A 20,321-nucleotide genomic window follows, 5' to 3' on the forward strand; every position below is an offset into this window, starting at 1 on the left:
TCCTCCCACATCACCCCTTCCAGGCCCACAACCAGAGTTGGCTCGTGGGACCTCTGTCCCAGGCTCACGGCCACAGAGAGTGGGCATGGGCTTTCCCAGGTGATCGGTACTTCCTCCCTGGGCTGCTGGTGACAGAGCTGGCTGAGGGAGGACAGGGTATAGATCCAAAGCCACAATGTGTTTCTTTTGGCTCCTGCCTCAATCCTCTTGAGAGAGGTGGGGGACAACTCTAAAGATACTGAGAGCCTGGGATTAGGTCCTTGGTCCCCACTATGTGAGAGGAAAGGAGATCTGGGAGATGGTCAGTGATGTTTCTAGAAGTTAGAGAAGCCACGTGGTATGGTAAGAGGAGCTTTGGAAGCAGACCACATACACACCTTCCAATCTCCAGGCCTTTCCCATGTAGGGCTCTGTGAGGGTTGCCCTTCCCACCCTCTCCTGCTGGCTCACTCGTAGAGACCTTTCATGACCTAACGCAAGTGTCCTGTCTTTCAGGAAGCTGTCTCCATCTCTCACCCCCATCCCCTCAGTGAGAAGTGACTGCTCTTCACTCACATCCTTTGGTGTTCCTGTACCCCGTGGTCCTCATCTCTATAGATTCTGAGGATCTCCTATTGCTCGACAGGCAGCTCCCCAAGGCAAGTACCTTTGGGATCTGCCTCAATGCCTGCCCAGACTTGGCATTCAGTAGGTGCCCCCTACAGTTTTGCTGAATGAAGGAGGTTTGGCTCTAACTTTAATCCTTCTTCCTGCTTGGGGCCTCAGTTCCCCATCTGTAAAAGAGATCCGAGGTTGGAGATGATATCTGAGACCTGTGTGCTCCGATGCACTAGAACTGGATTGTGAGATGGGGCTTCTGGAGGTGGGAGAAGGGTGGCTGTTGGAGCCTCTTAGCAGGCCTTGAGGGCAGCCAATCCCTGCCTCTCTCCAAGACCAGCCACAAGCACGTTTAATGGGGAGAGACCTCCTTAACCCTACCTTAACAAGCCAGGCACTTGGTGTCTAACCTTTTGTGCCTCCCTGACCTGCCTTTGAGGATCTTCTCAAATTGGGCCCTGCCAGATCCTCTAGCCTCAGCATTTACCCCTCAGCATTCTCACAGAACAATCCTTCTAGGTTCTCTGGCCTCCTAGCTTTTGTCCATGCTGTTCCTCTGCCTGTTTACTCACTCTTTCTCCTTGCCCTTAAGAACTCCACTTAGCCAATACCTCCTCCAGGAAGCGCGTGCGCATGTGCGCACACACACACGCACACACACACACACACACACACACACACCCCTCCCCCCCCGCCACACCCACCGTAGCCTGGGTCGGGGGCACTTCTGTGCTTTTATGGTTGCCTATACTTATTCCACCTTGTTTTTCCTCACCTTGGGTTTAACAGCCAGTTCCATGGCTTCCTCCTACACCCCCACACCCTAAGCTCCATGAGAATAGGACTATGTCTGTCTTGCTGTGTTGGAGCCTATGCCAGCAAGATGCCTGGCACAGAACTGATGCTCATTCACTCACGAACTAGTTACCAGAGCCTTCTCTGTGCCAGGTACCATCTACTAACTGGATGGAAGGACTAAAGAATGAGTGTCTGCTGGCCTGGGTCCAGGATTGGGAGTTGCCTTCTGTGACCCCAGGCCCTTCCCAGGCCTTTCCTGAAAGGGGCTGCCCCTGCCTGCCCACCCTGCCGTTACCTGGCCAGATGATGGCTTCCAGCAGGGTGACCCGTCTGGCCAGGAGCTCCAGCTGAGCCTGCTGCTGCAGGAAGCTCTGTAAGCTAGGAGCCTGATGGGAGATCGAGAAGAGCAGACGGTGCGAGTCCGGCCTCCAAGGGCTGGGCCGGGGAGCCAAGGGTGGGGTGTACGGGCCAGGCTCCAGCCGGCTTCAGGGCAGGAGCCTGGGTGTGAGACTCTACTGAGACCTTGGTCTCCCCTTCTAAGTGGGGACAGGGCTTGCCTGGCTCAAGTGACCAGATGGGTGGAGGATTGGTGAGTGAATGCCTGGGGTGAGGGTATGCCTGGGGTGAGGGTCTGGCTCTCTCAGGCCCCTAAAGGAACCCGCAGGACAGTTTAAGAGTACCAGAGGGGGAAATGAAACTGTCAGGGGGATATCTGGGGCCAGGAGGGCCCACCCTGTGAGAGCCTCTGGGGCTTATACGGGCAAGGTGGGATTCAGAATTGGTGGTGGTATATTACCCAGAGTCCCTTGGGGCCTAACCTTGGCTCTGTCACCCACAGTCCCCTGCACTTCTGGAATCTAGTTCCATGACCTATTGTCCTGTGGGCCTCTTCTCTAGAGCTGAAGCCTAATTGAAGTCTGGAGCCATTACCCATAATCCTCCGGTGGGCCTGGGCTCTGACTTTATTACCCACAATCCCCTGCACTATTGCAGTCTGGCTCTGTTACCCAAAATCCCCTGCTGGTCTGGAGTTTGGATTCATTGCCTATAATTCCTTCCAAACTCGAAATCTGTCACCTTCGGTTCCTGAAAACCATATTACCCACAATGCCTGGAGGCCCAGGTCTGACCACAGAGGTGGGGCCCAGGTTTCTAGGGCTCCATTTCACCTGTGGAGGAGGGACCAGCCATTGAGGGATGGGTTGTCTTGGCCTCTCAGGTCCCCACTGCCTGGGGGCAGGCACCTTCTCCAGCCTCATGACAGCCCAGGCGGCTCCACTCTGGAGGGCCTGGGGAAGGCTGGTGGGCAGGGGCTGGGCTGTCTGTCCGTCTGTCTGTCTCTACTCACCATAGAGCCCAATCATTGTTTCCAAGATTAAAACCCTCTCAGCTAAAATCTTCAAAGCCTCGCGTAGTTGGTGCAACCCCTCCCCCTGCGGAGGAAAGAGACAGATGCAGCCGTGAAGGGGGCAGGGGAGGGGGCCCTGCAAAGCCTGTTGGTGGCCCATGCCCCACCCTGGACATGCACTGCAGCCCGTACCACCTGCCACAGCCCAGGGCCCATGGACAGCCGGGACAAGACCAGGAGAGGACAGGAGGGGGACAAGGCAGGCAGAAGCGGCCCCCTCGGTAAGTCCTGATGGATCCCAGCTGGCTTCTTTCTTCTCCCCACATCGTTGCAAATCCTGCTGCACTAGGGGCCAAGGGACACCAATCCTTAGGAGCAGCACTACTGTCTCAGAGCCTGCCATGGAACCTGCCACATAGTGTTCCCTGGAGGTTGCCACGAGCCCCGCCTCCCATTTCTCTTTACAGACACCAGTTGTTCTCACATCACCTGTGTGATTCCTGCCACATCCGTGGACCATCTGTACTCCTGTTTACTTAATATTCTTTAAACCGACACACTTTTTGCCTTAAATACTACATTAATCTCACCCTAATTAACTCCATTAGCGGGATAAGGCTACTTACTGATATCCTTTCTATTCACATCAAAATGAATGCATATAAGTAAAATTAGAATATGTTTGAGTGGCATCGCTGTTGGAAAGCTGTGTTTAAAATGTTGGCAAAGCTGAGGCTCAGGCCCTAGTGCTCCCTTCCCAGCCCTTCTCACTTTGGGCTCTGACTACACCAGGTCCTAGAGTCCGGCCCTCAGCCACCCCCTCTCGTCTAAGCGGCATCTCTAGGGCCCAAGCCCAGGGATGTGGCAGTGGGCCCACAAAGCCACCTTCCCCAAGCCTCCTTGATCTGGGACTCCCCACTCCCAAACAGTGCCAGCTGCTGCCTGGGGGTCATGCTGGAGACCACCAGCTGGCACTCACCTTCACTTGCTCCCAACCTGTCTATCCTTTCCTTGCCCAGCATAAGGTCCATGGTTTTGCCCAAACTCTACACTCCCTCATTCCTTCTTCTTTTCTGGTCCAGACTTAAGCTATTTCTGGGATGTAGATATCTTAATTCCAACAGAGCACCAGGACAGCAAATCTCTCAGTCTCGGTATGGAGTAAGTGAAGGGATGACATATACTATACATATTGCTACAATTATAATCCATCACTTTAAAGTAGCTGTTCCCCTCCCTCACCCCCAAATACCTAACAACTGAGAGACCTCCCAACATGTCCATGAACCTGCTGTGGCCTCGCTCTGACTGTCTGTTATGATCTTGGTGTCCTGTTCACATCAAATGGATTGGGCTACCCTCAGACCACTGACTGGCCATTGCAGCCTAGGGGTTACAGGGTCACCATAGGCTGAACATCAAAGTAATCCCTCTTCAAGTATTACAGGAGGAGGATCTAAAACTGGATGACCTTCAAAAATTATGTTAAGCCACTCCTGACATGGACAGTGGGACAAGCTGACATCATGAGCCTCCTGAGGAGATGCAGTAAGAGGGTACCACATCCCCTGTAAGTGCTCCTGCAAAGAGTATTTAACCTGCATCTCATCACCAGGAAACAATGAGGCAAACCTAGGTGGTGGAACATTTATAAAAAGGCAAAGTCAAGAGATAGAAGAAAAGGGCAGGGGGCTTGTTCTAGATTAAAACAGACTAGAGACGTGACAACCAAATGTAATGTATCAATCTTGATTAGATGTTTTTTAAAAAACAGCTATAAAACGCATTCTTTGGACAACTGGTAAAATTTGTATATGTTAGGTATGAAATGGCATCATTTCGTTAAACTAATGTCATCTTTCAAAGTGTGACAATGGTATTGTGACTCTTGGGGAGAATGTCTATGGTCTTTTGAGATACACACTAATGTGCTGGGGGAGATGTAGATGAGGTTTCCAACTTACTTTCAAATGGATTAGAAAAAAAAAGTCTGTAAATATGTAAAGAAAGAGCAAATGTGGCAAAATACTAATTGGTATAGAGGAAGGGTAGGATGTTCATTGTATCAATTTTTCTGCATAATTTGAAATTTTTCAAAATAAAAATCTTGAGGAAAAATGTAAAAAAAGATTCTGCTATTTGGATCCCTCCCCAGATGGATGGCCTGCTTTGTATTGATGACGCCCCAGTCCCTTCCCAGCCTGGCCTGAGTATCCAGGGCCTGTTGGACACCCCCAGCAGGCCATAAAATAGACATCTTCCATTTTCCATGGACAGACCTCAGCAGGCCTGTTTCTCCTGGCTCTCCTTTACTATTGCGTTTCCTTTAACTTCTCGTTCTCCCTCACAGCCAAACTGGCACCTAAATGTCTCTTAGCTCCAGTGACATCTGTCCACCCTCATTGTCCCCCCCTCCCAGTTCCAGCCCCCACAGTCTCTTGCCAGGATGACCATGACAACCTAGTCTCTTTATGCTTCTCCCATCCATTCTCCACATGGCAATAGAGGAATCTTCCGCAAATAATCTGACCACATCATTTCCCTGTTCATAACTATTTCAATGACTTCCCACTGCCATAGAACAAAGTTCAAATTCCTCAATATGGCCTCCTAAGTCCTGAAAGCCTCTTTGACTTCCGTCTCACCCCTTCCCTATCACACTCTGCCAGTCCAGGCATTTGCACATGATGTTCCTGCTCCTCTGCCTGAACACCCTTTGCCTGGTTAATGCATTTTTTAAGCTTCAACACGAGGATGCGAAATCCTCCCCCATCACGGTTGAGCTCCTCCTGTCCTGTCATTGCTGGTTACTAGTCTGTTCCTCCCTCAGCCCACTGGGACTACCCTGAGGGTGGTGACTGTGTCCAAATTGTATCTATGTCCACAGTGTTTAGCCTGGGGTCTGGCACCCACCAAAGAAGTGCTTGGGGGAATGTTAACTGATTCTCCAGGTCCTGGGAACTGAAAAACCTGGGCTTCAGTTCCAGCTCTGCCAACAGTTTGATCTGCAGAGTTGGACCTCAATTTTTCCTGTCTGAGTAAGGAGTCAGAGCTTTGGTCTGTATGGGCTGGCTCAGCCTAGTCACTCCTGGGCAATGCTTGCAGTGCATGTCCATGACCACTGGGTGACACTGCTGAGCCACAGCCAGGCCAGTGGCTCTCAAAGTTTTGCTAAGTGGAGTTGCTAGGTAGAATGTGTATAGGAGCCCTAGGGGAACTCATTCTCACCTGCCCCCAACAGAACTATACCCCCAGCCCTCAAAGCCTCATGCAGCCCCCAGTCCAACAGGCCCCCTCCCAGGCAGGCAGCAAGCAGGGGCTGAAGTACGGGTAGGTGAGGGGGAGGCAGACGGGCAGGGGCCCTGCTACCTCTTGGGGGCCCCTCCCACAGGTCATCCTGAATTCGAGGCCTGGTCTGGGATAGTTCTGGCATCTGTTCTCCTGCCAGGATTCCCATGTAGGGATGTGGCTGCCCAGTGTAATTCAGACTTCACTTCACTCTCCCACCTGTCCTGGGCTGCATAGAAAATGTGCTGGGAGAGGCCAGTAAAGGGGCTGAGCAAGGGCAGAGGGCTGGGCTCAGAGGGGACTACCTGAACCCCAGGCCTGCTTGTGCACATACTGGCAGAATGCTAAGAGGCTCTGGAGACACCAGGGGGACTGGAGTGGCAGTGAGGAACTGAGAGAGGCTTGTCAGAAAGGTAGCAGGGCCCCAGAAGTCATGGAAAAGACATGGGGGAGGGCTCGTGCAGGGTGGGGGAGCTCCCACGGCTGTATCCATCACTGACCCCATAATCAGGAGCAGAGAGGGCAAGGCAGGTGCTGGGTGCTTCCTGCATCCTCATTAACTAGTACCTGCCAGGAAGTAGGACATCCCAGCCAGACTGCACCAGGGAGAGGAGAGGGGGTTGGAGGAGAGGCATAATGCCAGCCTCCAAAAGAGCTTCTTCTATAGGGGTATCTGCCCTGTTCACCCTGTCCGTTTTCCAAATATCCCTTATGTCAGTGATGGTTTCCAGGTCCCTGCATCATGGGGCTTTTGGTCTTCCTCCAATGTGTTTCTTGGGTGGATAGAGTTCTAGGTCCTGAAATTCATTCACCGCAACTATTACCAATAATTGTGAAGGTTTCTAGGATCCCACATGTGGTTTCTAGGTCCCCTTTCTCATTTACTCTATGTCTCCTTATATATGACAGTTTCTAGGCCTTCCTTTCCATTCTTCACGGGCTTCCTTTGTGTATGGTGGTTTCTAGATCCCTTAATATCATTTTCCATTGTTCTCCTATAAGTTTTCAGGTCTTTCCTCCCACTCCTCATGGGTCTCCTGTGTATGCGATAGTGTCTAGGACCTCATGTTAATTCCCGGTCTTTGCGTATAGCGGAGTCTAGGTACTCAAACCTCATTTACCGTGTACATGACAGTTTCTAGGCCTCTCCTCCCATGCTTCATGTATTTCTTATGTGTATGGTAGTATCTAGATCCCTTGTCCCTTTTATCACAGGCTTCTGTGTATCTCAGCAGTTCTATGCCTCCCTCCATGGCTTTCCTAAGACCCCCTATCCCATTCTTCTGTGTGGATATTGTTTTCATGCTTCCCTTCCTTCTGTAGCCAGGGGAGCAGGAACTATCCCCTGCTGGAAGAGGGCTATGGAGGCAGGGGATGCAGTCTGGACTGGGTTAGCCCAAACTGCCCAGGAGGAACAGGCAGGGTCACTCTGGCCCAGAAAGGCCACGGAGGGAAGGCGGAGACAGGGACAAAGACAGAGACAGAGAGCGTTGGGTCTGTTGATAAGGCTGGCCCTGTCTTGTTGGGGAGACAGGATTGGGGAAGGGGTTAGGGCTGAGAACTGTCAAAGTCCTTCCCTGGGAGGCCAGGTGGTGATGGGGTTTTGGCTGGGGTGCCCCTACTCCAAAATAATCTCCTGAGTGCCCAGGGCAGGAGGAAACAGTAGGAGGTCAGTGATGGGCTGGAGCTTACCCAGTGGCTTTTCTCACCAGGGTCTCCTTTGGGGCCAGGTTCTCCCTGCAATGAGAGAGAGAGCAATGGAAGTAATGAGAGAGGAAAGGAGAGGAGGAAGGAGGAAGGGACAAAAGGAAAAAGAGAGAAACATCTTGAGAGAGGCTGAGAGATTGAGAGAGGCAGAGACAGAGAGTAGCTTGTATTGGACTAACACTAGATAAAAAGCAAAAACACAACAGTTTGAAGGCAATGAAAAGTGATAAAGAGCAGCCAGAAACTGGAGGATATTTGACCTCTGAAAGAAGGAAACTGTACTGGGTAAAATCCATATATTTATAGCTTTTCCTCTGAGGGTTATACCCCAGTCCCCTCAGCCTAACAAATAGCTCAAGCAGAAAGCTTTAGTTTTATTGGCCTGAGGAATCTGAGGATGGAGTCAAGACTTCCAAAGAAGGAGGAAATTGAGGGGAAATACTGGAAATCAGGGAGCCGTGGTAGGGGAGTAAAATCTGGATAAATACTCCCCTTTAATCTTTGAATAGTTTATGAACTGCCCATCCTGAAGTCCCAAAGCTGAGTCTAACCCACAGCCTGGACCAAAAATCAACACTCTTCAGAGGAAGATAACAGATTCCTTCACTATATAACAGATCCTCTTCACTATATTATCTGTATTGTCCATGTATGCAATAAAAAATATTAGATATATGAAGAAACAAGAAAATGTGACCCATACTGAAGAGAAAAATCAGTCGGTAGAAATACATCCATAGCCAACCCAGATGTTGAAATGAGCAGACACAGAGTTTAAAATATTTATAATAAATACATTAAATAATCGATATAATAGGTAAAAAGATGGGCAATTTCAGTAGAGATATGAAAACTGTAAAAAAGAACCAAATGGAAATCCTGGAAATGAAAATGATAATATTTAAAATTATAAATTCATTAGCTGGGATTAACAGAAGTTCGGCTATAACAGAAGAATCAATTAACTTAAAGACAAATCAATACAATAATTCAAATTGAAGCATAGAGAGAAGATTAAAAAAATAAACAGAACCTCAATGACTCATGGGAAAATATTAAGTATAACTGGAAATGCAGAAGGGAGAAGAGAGCACAGGAACAGAAAAAAATGTTTAAAGAAATGTTAACTAATTTTTCCCTTCAAATTTGATTTAAACACAAAACAAAACCGATTTCTAGTTTTTGGTCTAGCACATAAAGAGCTTAGAAGTCATCATTTTTTCCTAACAATAAGTAAAAAGCTGAACAAACTGAAAAATCAACAGCACTTATTAAAGCCATCAAAGAAGTGAGGTCACAGGGCAAACCACTGCCCTCCCACCCCCCCACCCCAACAAATTACAGAGACAGAGAGGAAGAATTTACTGGAGCTGAAACCTCTCTGGGAACCACTGCCAGGTAAGAAAACCTATAATTAAACTTAATTGACAAATTACTGGGGCTTAGTGTGGGCAACTCTTGAGAGTTAAACATTTCAGGAGGATCCAGTTTTGGGCAGAAGTGGTTGAGCCCCTCCCACACTTGCTTATGTATGAGTGAAATAACTGACAGCACTTCTACAAAGAGTGGGAGGAAAGAATTGGGAATACTTTGTTATTGTAATGTATTTGTACTAACCATGAAGTAGTATAGTGTTATCTGAAGGTAGACTTGGATTAGTTATAAATTTACATTGCAAACTCTAGGAAAACCACACAAAAAAGTAAAAAAAAATAAATAATTGATATGCTATGAAAGGAGAGAAAATGGAATCATATGAAATGTTCAATGAAAACCACAAAAGGCAGAAAAAGTGTGGAAGACAAACAGAGGAACAAAGGACAAGGGCAACAAATAGAAGACGGTAATAAATATGGTCGATATTAATCCAGCTCTATCAATAATCACTTTAAACATCAATAATCTAAATATATCAATTAAAAGACAGAATTGTCACAATAGCTAAAAAGACAAGACCTAACTATATGCTGTCTACAAGAAACCACTTTAAGTATAAGACACAGGTAGATTAAAAGCAAATGGAGAGAAAAAGATATACCATGCTAACACTAATCAAAAGAAAATGAGAGGTGTGGCTCCACAGTGTAGTGGTTAGGACGTCTGCTTTACACGCAGAAGGTCCTGGGTTCACGCCCCAGGTAGAGCCATGGACCATACCCCGGGTGTGCCAGGGGTGCCAGGCTCCAGGGGCGCCAGGCCCCGGGTGTGCACATCGAGTGTGTGGTGGGGGAGACGCCCCGCCTTCAGAAATCCAGTTCTTAAAAGGGAGATGGCAACATCCACAGGTCAGGAGTGGAAGTAGGGGGAGGGGAATTAAAGAGGGAAGAAAAAAAAAAAGAAAACGAGAGTAGTTATATCAATCTCAGACAGAGCAGACTTCAGAGCAAGGAAAGTCACCAGGAACAAAGAGGGATGATATATAATGATAAATGAATCGGTACTCCATGAAGACATAACAATCTTTAACATGTACATGCCTAACAACAGAGAATCAAAATATATGAGATCAAAACTGATAGAACTACAAGGAAAAATAGATAAATTGACTATTATAGTTGGAGATTTTAACACCATCTGTAAGAAATGGGCAGATTCAGCAAGCAGAAAATCAGTAAGGACGTAGCTGAACTCAACAATACCATCAATCAACTAGATATAATTGACATCTATAGACCACTTGGTCCAACAATAGCAAATTACATATTCTTCTCAAGCTCATGTGAAACATTCAAGTTAGATCACATTCTGGTCCATAAAATATACCTCGACAAATTTAAAGGAATAGAAATTATAAAATGTTTGTTCTCAGACCACAATAGAATTAAACTAGAAATCGGTAATGGAGAGAGAACTGAAAAATCTCCAAATACTTGGAGATTAAACAACACATTTCTAAATAACACATGGGTCAAAGAAGAAATCTCACAAGAAATTTTAAAATATTTTGAACTAAATGAAAATAAAACTTATCAAAATTTGTGGAATGCAGTGAAAGCAGTGCTTAGCGGTAAATTTTATAGCACTGAACATATATGTTAGAAAGGAAGAATGATCTAAAACCTATAATGTAAGCTTCCACTTTAAGAAAGCAGTTAAAGAGCAAATTAAACCCAAATTAAGCAAAAGAAAAGAGATAATAAAAATTAGAGTAGAAATCAATGAAACTGAAAACAGAAAAATCAACAAAACCAAAAGCTAGTTCTATAAAAATATCAATAAAATTGACAAGCCCCTAGCCAGGATAATTAATAAAAAGAAGAAAAGATACAAATTACTAATATCAGAAATGAAAGAGGGGACATCACTATAGATCCCTTGAACATCAAAAAGATAATAAAGGAATATTATGAACAACTCTGCTCACAAATTTGATAACCTAAATCAAATAGATCATTCCTTGAAAGACACAATCTGTCAAAACTTTCACAATAAGAAATAGTCTATCTGAATAGGCCTATACCTATTAAAGAAATTGGATCAATAATTAATAACCTTTCAAAAGAGAGAACACTAGGTCCAGATGGGTTCACTGCTGAATTCTACCAAACATTTAAGGAAGAAATTATACCAATTCTCTAAAACCTCTTTGAGAGGATAAAAGCAGAGAGACTACTTTCTAACTTAAACTATTACTAAAACTAGACAAAGACATTAAAAACTACAGACCAATATCTCTCATGAACATACGTAAAAATCTTCAACAAATAGCAAATCAAATCCAACGATATATAGAAAGAGTTATACACCATGAACGAGTGGCATTTATTGCAGGTATGCAAGTCTGGTTCAATATTTGAAAATCAATTAATGTAATCTGTCGCCTCAACAGGCTGAAGAAGATCACGTGATCATATTAATAGATGCAGAAAAAGCATCTGACGAAATCCAACAATACCCATTCATGATAAAAATTCAGCAAACTAGGAATAGAGGGGGAACTTCCTTAACTTGATAAAGAACATCTACAAAAGATATACTTCTAACATCATATTTAATGATGAAAAACTAAAAGCTTTCCTGCTAAAATCAAGGACAAGGTAAGCATATCCCCTCTCACTAATGCTTTTTGATATCATACTGGAAGTCCTAGCTAATGCAATAAGACAAGAAAAGGAAACAAAAAGTATACAGGAAGAAATAAAATGATCTTTGTTTATAGATAACATGATCATCTATGTAGAAAATCTGAACGAATCAACGAAGAAACTCTTGGAACTAATAAACAATTATAGCAAGGTTGAAGGATACAAAGTCAATCACTTTCCTATATACCATCAATGAACAAGTGGAATTGGAAATTAAAAACGCATTACCATTTACATTACCGCCCCCTAAAATGAAATACTTAGGTATAAATCTGACAAAATATGTACAAAATCTATACAAAACTGATGAAAGAGATAAAAAAAGAACCAAAAAACGGAGAGATATTCCATGTTCATGGATCAGAAGACTCAGCACTGTCAAGATGTCAGTTTTCCCAACTTGATCTATAGATTCAATACAATTCCAATCAAAATCCCAGCAAGTTGTTTTGTGGATATTGATTAATTGTAAAGTTTATGTGGAGAGGCAAAATACCCAGAATAGCAAACTCAATAGGGAAGAAGAACAAAGGTAGAGAACTGACACATACTCAACTTCAAGACTTTCTATAAAGCTACAGTAATCAAGACAATGTGGTATGGGCAAAAGAATAGACGAATAGATCAATAGAACAATATAGAGAGCCCAGAAATAGACCCATATAAATACAGTCAACTGATCAAATGAGCAAAGGCAAAACAAAGACAGTCTTCTCCACAAACGATGCTGGAATAAATGGACAGCTACTTGAAAAAAAATATGGATCTAGACGCAGATCTCACATCCTTTACAAAAATTAACACAAAACAGATCACAGACCTAAATGTAAAGTACAAAACTATAAAACTCCTAGAAGAAAACATAGGAGAAAACCGAGATGACCTTGTATATGACAATGACATTTTTAGATATAACACCAAAGGCATAATCTATGAAAGAAATCATTGATAACCTGGATTTTATTTAAATTAAAAACTTTTGCTCTTCAAAAGACAATATTGAGAGAAGGAGAAGACAAGCCACAGACTGGGAGAAAATATTTGCAAAAGACACATCTGATAAAGGACTATCATCCAAAATATACAAAGAACTCTTAAAACTCAACATTAAGAAAACAACCCAATTAAAAAAGCTTTTGCACAGCAAAGAAAGCCATCAATAAAATGAAAAGGCAATCTATGGAATGGGAGAAAATATTTGCAAACCACATATCCAATAAGGGGTTGATATCTAAAATATTTAAGGAATTCATAGAACTCACTAGCAAAAAGACCCTAATAACCCAATTCAAAAATGGGCAAAAGACCCAAACAGACATGTTTCTGAAGAATAAAAATGACCTATAGGTATATGAAAAGATGCTCACCATCACTAACCATCAGGGAATACAAATCAAAACCACAGTGAGAAATCACTTCACACCTGTTAGGATGTCTACTATCAAAACAACAAGAGATAACAAATGCTGGTAGGCAGTGAAGCAAAGTGAACACTTGTACACTGTTAGTGGGAATATAAACTTGTACAGCCATTATAGAAAATGGTAGAGAGGTTCCTCAAGAAATTAAAAATAGAACTACCATATAATCCAGCAATCCCACTTCTGGGTATATATCCAAAGAAAATGAAATCACTCTCTTGAAGAGATATCTGTACTCCCATGTTCATTACAGCATTATTTACAAAAGCCAAGAATGGAAACAACTTAAGTGTACATTAGTAGATGAATGGATAAAGAAAATGTAGTGTGTGTGTGTGTGTGTGTGTGTGCACACACATATACATATACACACACACATATATGTGTATATATACAGTGTGTGTGTATATATATATATATATATATATATATAAATATAATAAAATGTTATTCAACCTTAAACAGTAGGAAATCTTGCTATCTGTGACAACATGGATGAACTTGGAGGGCATTATGCCAAGTGAAATAATCCAGACAGAAAGAAAAATACTGTGTAGCATCACTTACATGGAATCTATTTTTTAAAAAAGTTAAACGCATAGAAACAGAGTAGAATGGTGGTTGCCAGGGGCTGTGGGGGTTGGGAAGTGGGGAAAAAGGTTAGTAAAAGGGTATAAACTTTCAGTTACAATATGACTAAGTTCTGCAGATCCAATGTACAATAGTACCTATAATTGATCATATTGTATTGTATAATTGAAATCTGCTAAGAGAATCTGCTTAGTAGAATCTTAAGTGTTCTCAACACATGCACATATACACACACACAAGAAGACTGTGAGGTGATGGATGTGTTAATTAACTTGATTGTGAAAATCCTTTTACAATGTATACATACACCATCACATTGTACACTTAAAATATATTACATATTGTTAATTATACCTCAGTAAAGCTGGGAGAAAAGGGACAAAAGACCTGAACAGACACCACACCAAAGAAGATATACATATGGCAGGTAGCATATAGAAATATATTCGACATTATATGTCATCAGGAAATTGCAAATTAAAATGAGATACTACTACATATGTATTGGAACAGGAACATTCTAGAACACTGACAACAGCAAATGCTGGTGAAGATGTGGAGCAATAGGAACTCTCATTCATTGTTGGTGGAAATACAAAATAGTATGTTACTCTGGAAGATAGTTCGGTGATTTCTTACAAAACTAAATATACTCTTACCATATGATCCAGCAATCACACTCATTGGTGTTTACTCAAATGGATTGAAAACATATGTCCACTCAAAAACCCTCACACGGATGTTTATAGCAGCTTTATTCATAATTGCCAAACTTGGAAGCAACGAAGATGTTCTTTAGTAGGTGAATGGATAAATAAACTGTGTTACATACAATGGAATATTATTCAGAGCCAAAAAGAAATGGGCTCTCAAGCCATGGAAAGACATAGAGGAAACTTAAATGTATATTACTGAGTAAAAGAAGCCAATCTGAAAAGGCTATATACTGTATGGTTCCGACTTTATTACATTCTGGAAAAGGCAAAACTAAGGAGACAGTAAAAAAGATTAGTGGTTGCCAGAAGTTAGCAGGGAGGAAGGAATAACTAGGCAGAGCACAGAAGATTTTTAAGGTAGTGAACCTATTCTGTATGAGGATGGACATGTGTCATTATACATCTGTCAATGGCCACAGAATGTACAACACCAAGAGTGAATCCTAATGTAAACTGTGGACTTTGAGTGATAATGATGTGTCGATGTGCTTTCATCAATTGTACCAAATGTACCACTGTGGTGGGAGATGCTGACAGTGATAGAGGATGTGCATGTGTGGGAACAGGGAGTACATATGATATATGTGGGAATTCTCTCTACTTGCTGCTCAATTTTGACGCGAACCCAGCAAATTAATTAATTTAAATTATTTTAAATTAATTTTAAATTTTATATTAACATTTAAAATTTTAAATTAATTAAACAAAATAACCAACAAAAACAAAAACCCCAGCAAATCCAGGAATCTCAGAGAACCCAAAACAGGATAAACACAAAGAAAATCTTACACAACCACTTTATGATCGACCAGCTGAAAACCAAGATTAAAGAGAAAATCTTAAAAGCCAAAGAAAAAAAAGACATATTCTATAAAGGGGACCAATAATAAGAATGATAATCAATTTCTCATGAGAAATTATAATGGTATATGTAAGCCAGAAGACCATGGAACAACATCTTTAAAGTGCTAAAAGGGGAGAAAACAACTGCCAACCTATCATTTTATATCCATATAAAATGGCGGCGGGGAGAGAAATCCAGTGAAAATATTTTTCAGAAATTAAGGTAAAATGAAGAGTTTTACATAAATAAAAGCAGTGACAACCCATACTACAAGAAAGGCTTAAGGACTTTCTTTAGGCTGAAGAGAAATGATACCAGATGGAAATCTGGATCCACAGGAAAGTAGAAAGTGTGTAAGAAATGGTAAATACATCAATAGATGTAAAAGACTATTTTTCTTTGTTTTCTTAACTTCCTTAAAAGTCAATTGACTGTATAGAGCAATAACAACAATATACTGTGGGTTATAACAAATGCAGAAGTAAAATATATGACAGCAATAGCACAAGGGGGATGAATTATACAGTTGTAATGTTCTACTTATACATGAAGTGGTATGATATTAAATCAAGTAAATTGTGACCAGCCACAGATGTATGTTGTTATTCTTAGAGCAACCATGAAAAATTAACACTGAGTTCTTAGTAGAGATAAAACAGAATTGTAAATAGTACTCAATCCAAAAGAAGGCAGAAAAAAAGCGGGCGGCGGGGAGAGAAATAAAGAGAGACTGGTATAAATAGATCACAAATAGCAAGACGATTGACTTAAACCGAACCATATCAATAATTACACATATCATTAAATGTAAATGAACTCAACAGTCAGATTGTTTTTTTTAAAAAGCAAGACTCAAGTATGTGTCTCTATCTCTATCTGCATCAAGAGATGCACTTTAAACAAAAAGGCACAGACAGGTTGGAAGTAAAAGCATTGGAAAAGATATACTACGCAAAAAGCATTAAAAAAAGCTTGTGTGGCTATTTTAATATCAAAGTAGAATTCAAGACAAGAAGTATTACCAGAGAGAAAGATACTCATTTCATAAAGATAAAAGGACCAAGAAGACAATAAAATCCTGAATGTGTACGCACCTAACAACAAAGCTTTGAAATACATGAAGCACAAATTGTCGAAACTGAAAGGAGAAATAGACAAATCTACATTCATAGTTGGAAAGATGGAGAGAGAGAGAGAGTGAGAGTTAGAGACACAGAGGGAAAGAGAAAGAGAAACAGGTGCAGAGACACAGAGCGAGGGAGATGGAGCACGCCCTGGACCAGACAGGGAGGGTCAGGGGCTCTGGCCACAGGGGATGGAATCAGAGCAGGGGCCTCTGCCTGTGGGAGCCTGGAGGGGATGCTGCAGGGGATGCGGCATCACTTACCGGCTGCCCCGTGAAGCCTTGGGGGCCAGGTTCCCCACGCAGTCCCTGTGTGGGGGGGAGAAGAGGAATGGAGTTAGCTGTGGGAGGCAGAGAGTCCTGATCCGGAGCCCCCAAGACTCCCCAGAACCCCAGAATCCTCCACCTGGGAGCAGCCGCAGTACTCACTCTCTCGCCCTTCTCTCCTGGGTGGCCGGAGATTCCTTTGGGTCCAGTGGGGCCTGGGGGTCCCTGAACAACAAGACAGGGCCTCAACCTTATGCTGGGGCAGAGAAGAATGGACAGGGACTTGGGGGGCAGATGAGTTGGGGAGGGAGTGCCAGCTTGGCCTGGCCCTCTAGACCCTTCACCACACACCCAATGCCGAGCACACAGTGGGAGCTTCATACAGCTCAGTGTTCAGAGCCATGACCCTAGAGTCAGTGTCTACTTTGATCTGGAAGTTATTATGTGCTGGCCATAGCCCTAGGGCAAGAATCTCTACCTTTCTTAGCCTTAGGTGATAACAATATTTGCCTCTTGTTACATGGGTTGAATGAGATTTATGGAAAGTAGCTTACTTAGTAAATGTCCCATAAACGCTCAAATGAGTGAAAAAAGGATGGATGGATGGATAATGGATGGATGGATAATAGATGGATAGGTGGGTGGGTGGATGGATGGCCAGATGAGCGGGAGTACTTACTTGGAGAAATACTCACCATATGTCCAGGACTCCCAGGGATGCCCATGGGACCAGGAGGTCCAGGGGGACCTGGGAAAAGCCAGGATGTCCTCAGGACCGAAAGATAGTACAATTCCTGGAAGTCCCCCATTATCTCCCTCCTGATAGCCACAGTCCTAGTTCCTCTGCCATCCCTCAACCCCACCCCTTACCCCAGACCTGGACTCAACTTACCCATGGGCCCTGGGGGACCTGGGGGCCCAGCTGGTCCCTGGGGCCAGTGGCTGCTGGTCTCAGTGAAGGTGTTGGACAGAAATGGGTCCCCTGGGGGAGGAAAGATGGTGACTGGGCAGGGCGGGGCTGGGTGGGGCTGAGTGGAGTGGGGGCAGTCAGTCTTCACCAGCTACCTCTGCCAAGCCAGTTTTGACTGCCCTGTGGGACAGGCTGCAGCATGGCTGGGGCCACTGGGTACCTGCTCCAAGGGTGGGGAGTGGGGAGAGTGTTGGCTACACAGGACCAGGTGGCAAGGAGACCTGGGTTCTAACCCTACTACAGTCCAGTTGTGACATCCAGTAAGCCTCTCCAACTTGCTGAGCCTGTACTGTCACATGTCAAATGGGAATAATAACAAAAGATACTATTTATTGACCATTTACTTTGGGCCAGGCTTCTGTGTGTGAGTTCACAGAGCTCTGGGAGGCCAGCACGGTCATTACCCCAACTGTACAGATGAAGAAACCGAGCTTGGAGATGGAGAATGGTGAGATAGAATGGACAGAATGAATGGATGGTGCCTAGTCATGCACCAAAGATAGGACGCAGACGGGGCTGAACAGAGCACTCCAAGCTCTGACCTCTGGCAGCACACAGGTAGGTCAGGCTAGGGAGGAGGCGAAGGGTGCAGCCAGGGCCCAGCTAGGCGGAGCAGGCCGGGCCTCTCTGATCATAGGGGCATAGCTGTGGCTTCGGGAGCTCAGGGCTCACTTGCTGCTGCTGGGCCTTGAGCTTCCCAGGGCTCTGAGGGGCTGAATCCTGGCTAGTTCCAAGGCTTGGAGGAAGGGCCTGATGCCACGTGGTTCTGAGCACAGGCTCTGGAGGCTGCCTGAGCTTGAAGCTGGCCACCCCCTGCCCTGGCCATGGTGAGATGGAATGAACAAGGGAATGTGGTCTTCCCTCTCTAGCCCTCAGTTTCCCTCATCAGTGAACAGAGGAGGTTAACAGCCCTCTTGGAGGACTGGGTGACATGTGGCTGACCAAGGGCAAGCCTGCTATACAGAGGTACCTAGTAGAGAGAAGCTGTACTGTGGTAACAGCTATGCCAGTCTCACTCCACCTCTGCCTGGACCTGCTGTGACCTGGGGGGACTCACCATTGTGGGAGATCCGGGCGTGGGGTGGTCCAACAGGGGCTGGGGGACCAGGGGGACCAGGAGGCCCTGGTGGGCCTGGAGGTCCCCTCTCTCCAGGAATACCCACAGCTCCATCCTGGCCAGGGCTCCCTGGGGGACCCTGTGGACCTGCGATAGAACCAGAGGAGTTGGTGGGTGTGCAGGAGCCAGAGGGGCCCAGGGTGGCTGCTGGGAGGCGGGACAAGGCAGACTTGGGCAGGGGGTAAGAAGGGCTCTGGGAGCCACAGGCCAGGGCTGTCCCTGGCTCTGACTCCTCTGGCTATTAGGGGCATAAACACAGCCCTCCCACAGGCTTTAGGATAGTGGACACTTGTCTTTAGCGAATGTTAATTTCCAGAACGTTCTCTTCTCTCTCTTCCAGGCTTTTGCACAAGCTGTTCCCTCTATCAGTCCTCTTTTTGCTCTGCCTAGTGTATACTTTAGGTGTGCCTAAGGCCTCACCTAAGATGTTACTCTCACTGAGAAGCCCTCCCTGTCCCTAACCCATCCAGGCTGGGTCTGGGCTTCCTTCCTTGGGCTCCCATCCTGCAGTACCCCCCAAAAGAACCCTCGTCACATGGAGTGGGCACTGCTGTAACTCCTCTGCCTAGGCCCACCCTCCCACTGGTCTGGAAGCGCCAGGAGGGCAGGGACTGGTCTGACCCCACCACAGTGCCCAGCTCAGAGCCTGCTGGGAGTAGGTGCCTGGCAAACATGAGCCAAGTGAATGCAAAGGTTTTGGGGAGCCCAGGCATGAGTGGGGCACCCTTGGAGGGGTGGTGAGCCAAGACAAGTGAGTAGAAGGGGCCCAGGCCACCTCTGGCTAGAGTCAAGGAAGAAAGGCCCTAGACTAGGTCCAGCTGCAAGGGCTGGACAGGGAAGCTGGGGGGCAGTGCTGTGGGCACTCACCTGGTGGGCCTCTCATCCCCATTGGGCCCCGGCTGCCAATGTCTCCCTTGGGGCCAATGGACCCAGGAAGTCCCTGGGTACCAACTCGATCTGGGGGAGAAATCTCATCAGCTTTGGCTTTGCTCCTGCCCGACCCTGGCCCCAGCCCCCTTGCCAGCACCTACCATCTCGAGGGAGCAGTGGGGCCCTCGTGTTTTCTCTGGCTCCCGGTAGCCCTGGAGTGGGTGAGGGGAAGGGGGAAGCAGGGGTCTGTGTCATCCAGAGTCCCTGCCCCCAGCTCCACCAGTGGGGCAGGGGCAGCATCTATTGGGGCTGCTGGGCTTCCCAGGACTCCAGCACTCAGGGGCCCCTGGAGAGCTAGGGAGACTCAGGCCTACAGGGGACTAAGCTGGGAGTCCGCAGCAGGGCAGGTGGGCATCTCGCTCCCCTGCTCATTACCACAAGGGAGTGTGCTCCCCGCCAACCCATTCACCTTGAAGGTCTCCATCCTCGTTGCTACCCTGAGCAGCTGGGGAGCCCCATCGGGGGGCGGGGTCCTCAGGGGAAGCTGGTGTCGGGGGCACTGCTCTCTCGGTGACTGTC

At 45.5% G+C, this 20,321-nt stretch overlaps 1 protein-coding gene across 1 annotated transcript in view; it reads right to left on the reverse strand.

Moving 5' to 3' along the window:
• The window catches only part of EMID1 (EMI domain containing 1), a 36,539-nt gene that overhangs the window by 3,414 nt on the left and 12,804 nt on the right, over positions 1-20,321 (reverse strand). The window contains exons 9-15 of the mRNA XM_011373395.2: positions 18,813-18,959; positions 17,678-17,767; positions 17,481-17,533; positions 16,948-17,010; positions 16,783-16,827; positions 7,724-7,768; positions 2,744-2,828 (exon numbers count right to left, since the gene is read on the reverse strand). Of these exons, the coding sequence (XP_011371697.1) occupies positions 2,744-2,828; positions 7,724-7,768; positions 16,783-16,827; positions 16,948-17,010; positions 17,481-17,533; positions 17,678-17,767; positions 18,813-18,959 (528 nt within the window). The remainder of the gene's footprint in view (positions 1-2,743; positions 2,829-7,723; positions 7,769-16,782; positions 16,828-16,947; positions 17,011-17,480; positions 17,534-17,677; positions 17,768-18,812; positions 18,960-20,321) is intronic.

The sequence above is a fragment of the Pteropus vampyrus genome, unplaced genomic scaffold (assembly GCF_000151845.1).
Source record: "Pteropus vampyrus isolate Shadow unplaced genomic scaffold, Pvam_2.0 Scaffold223, whole genome shotgun sequence".
NCBI classification, from domain to species: Eukaryota; Metazoa; Chordata; class Mammalia; order Chiroptera; family Pteropodidae; genus Pteropus; species Pteropus vampyrus.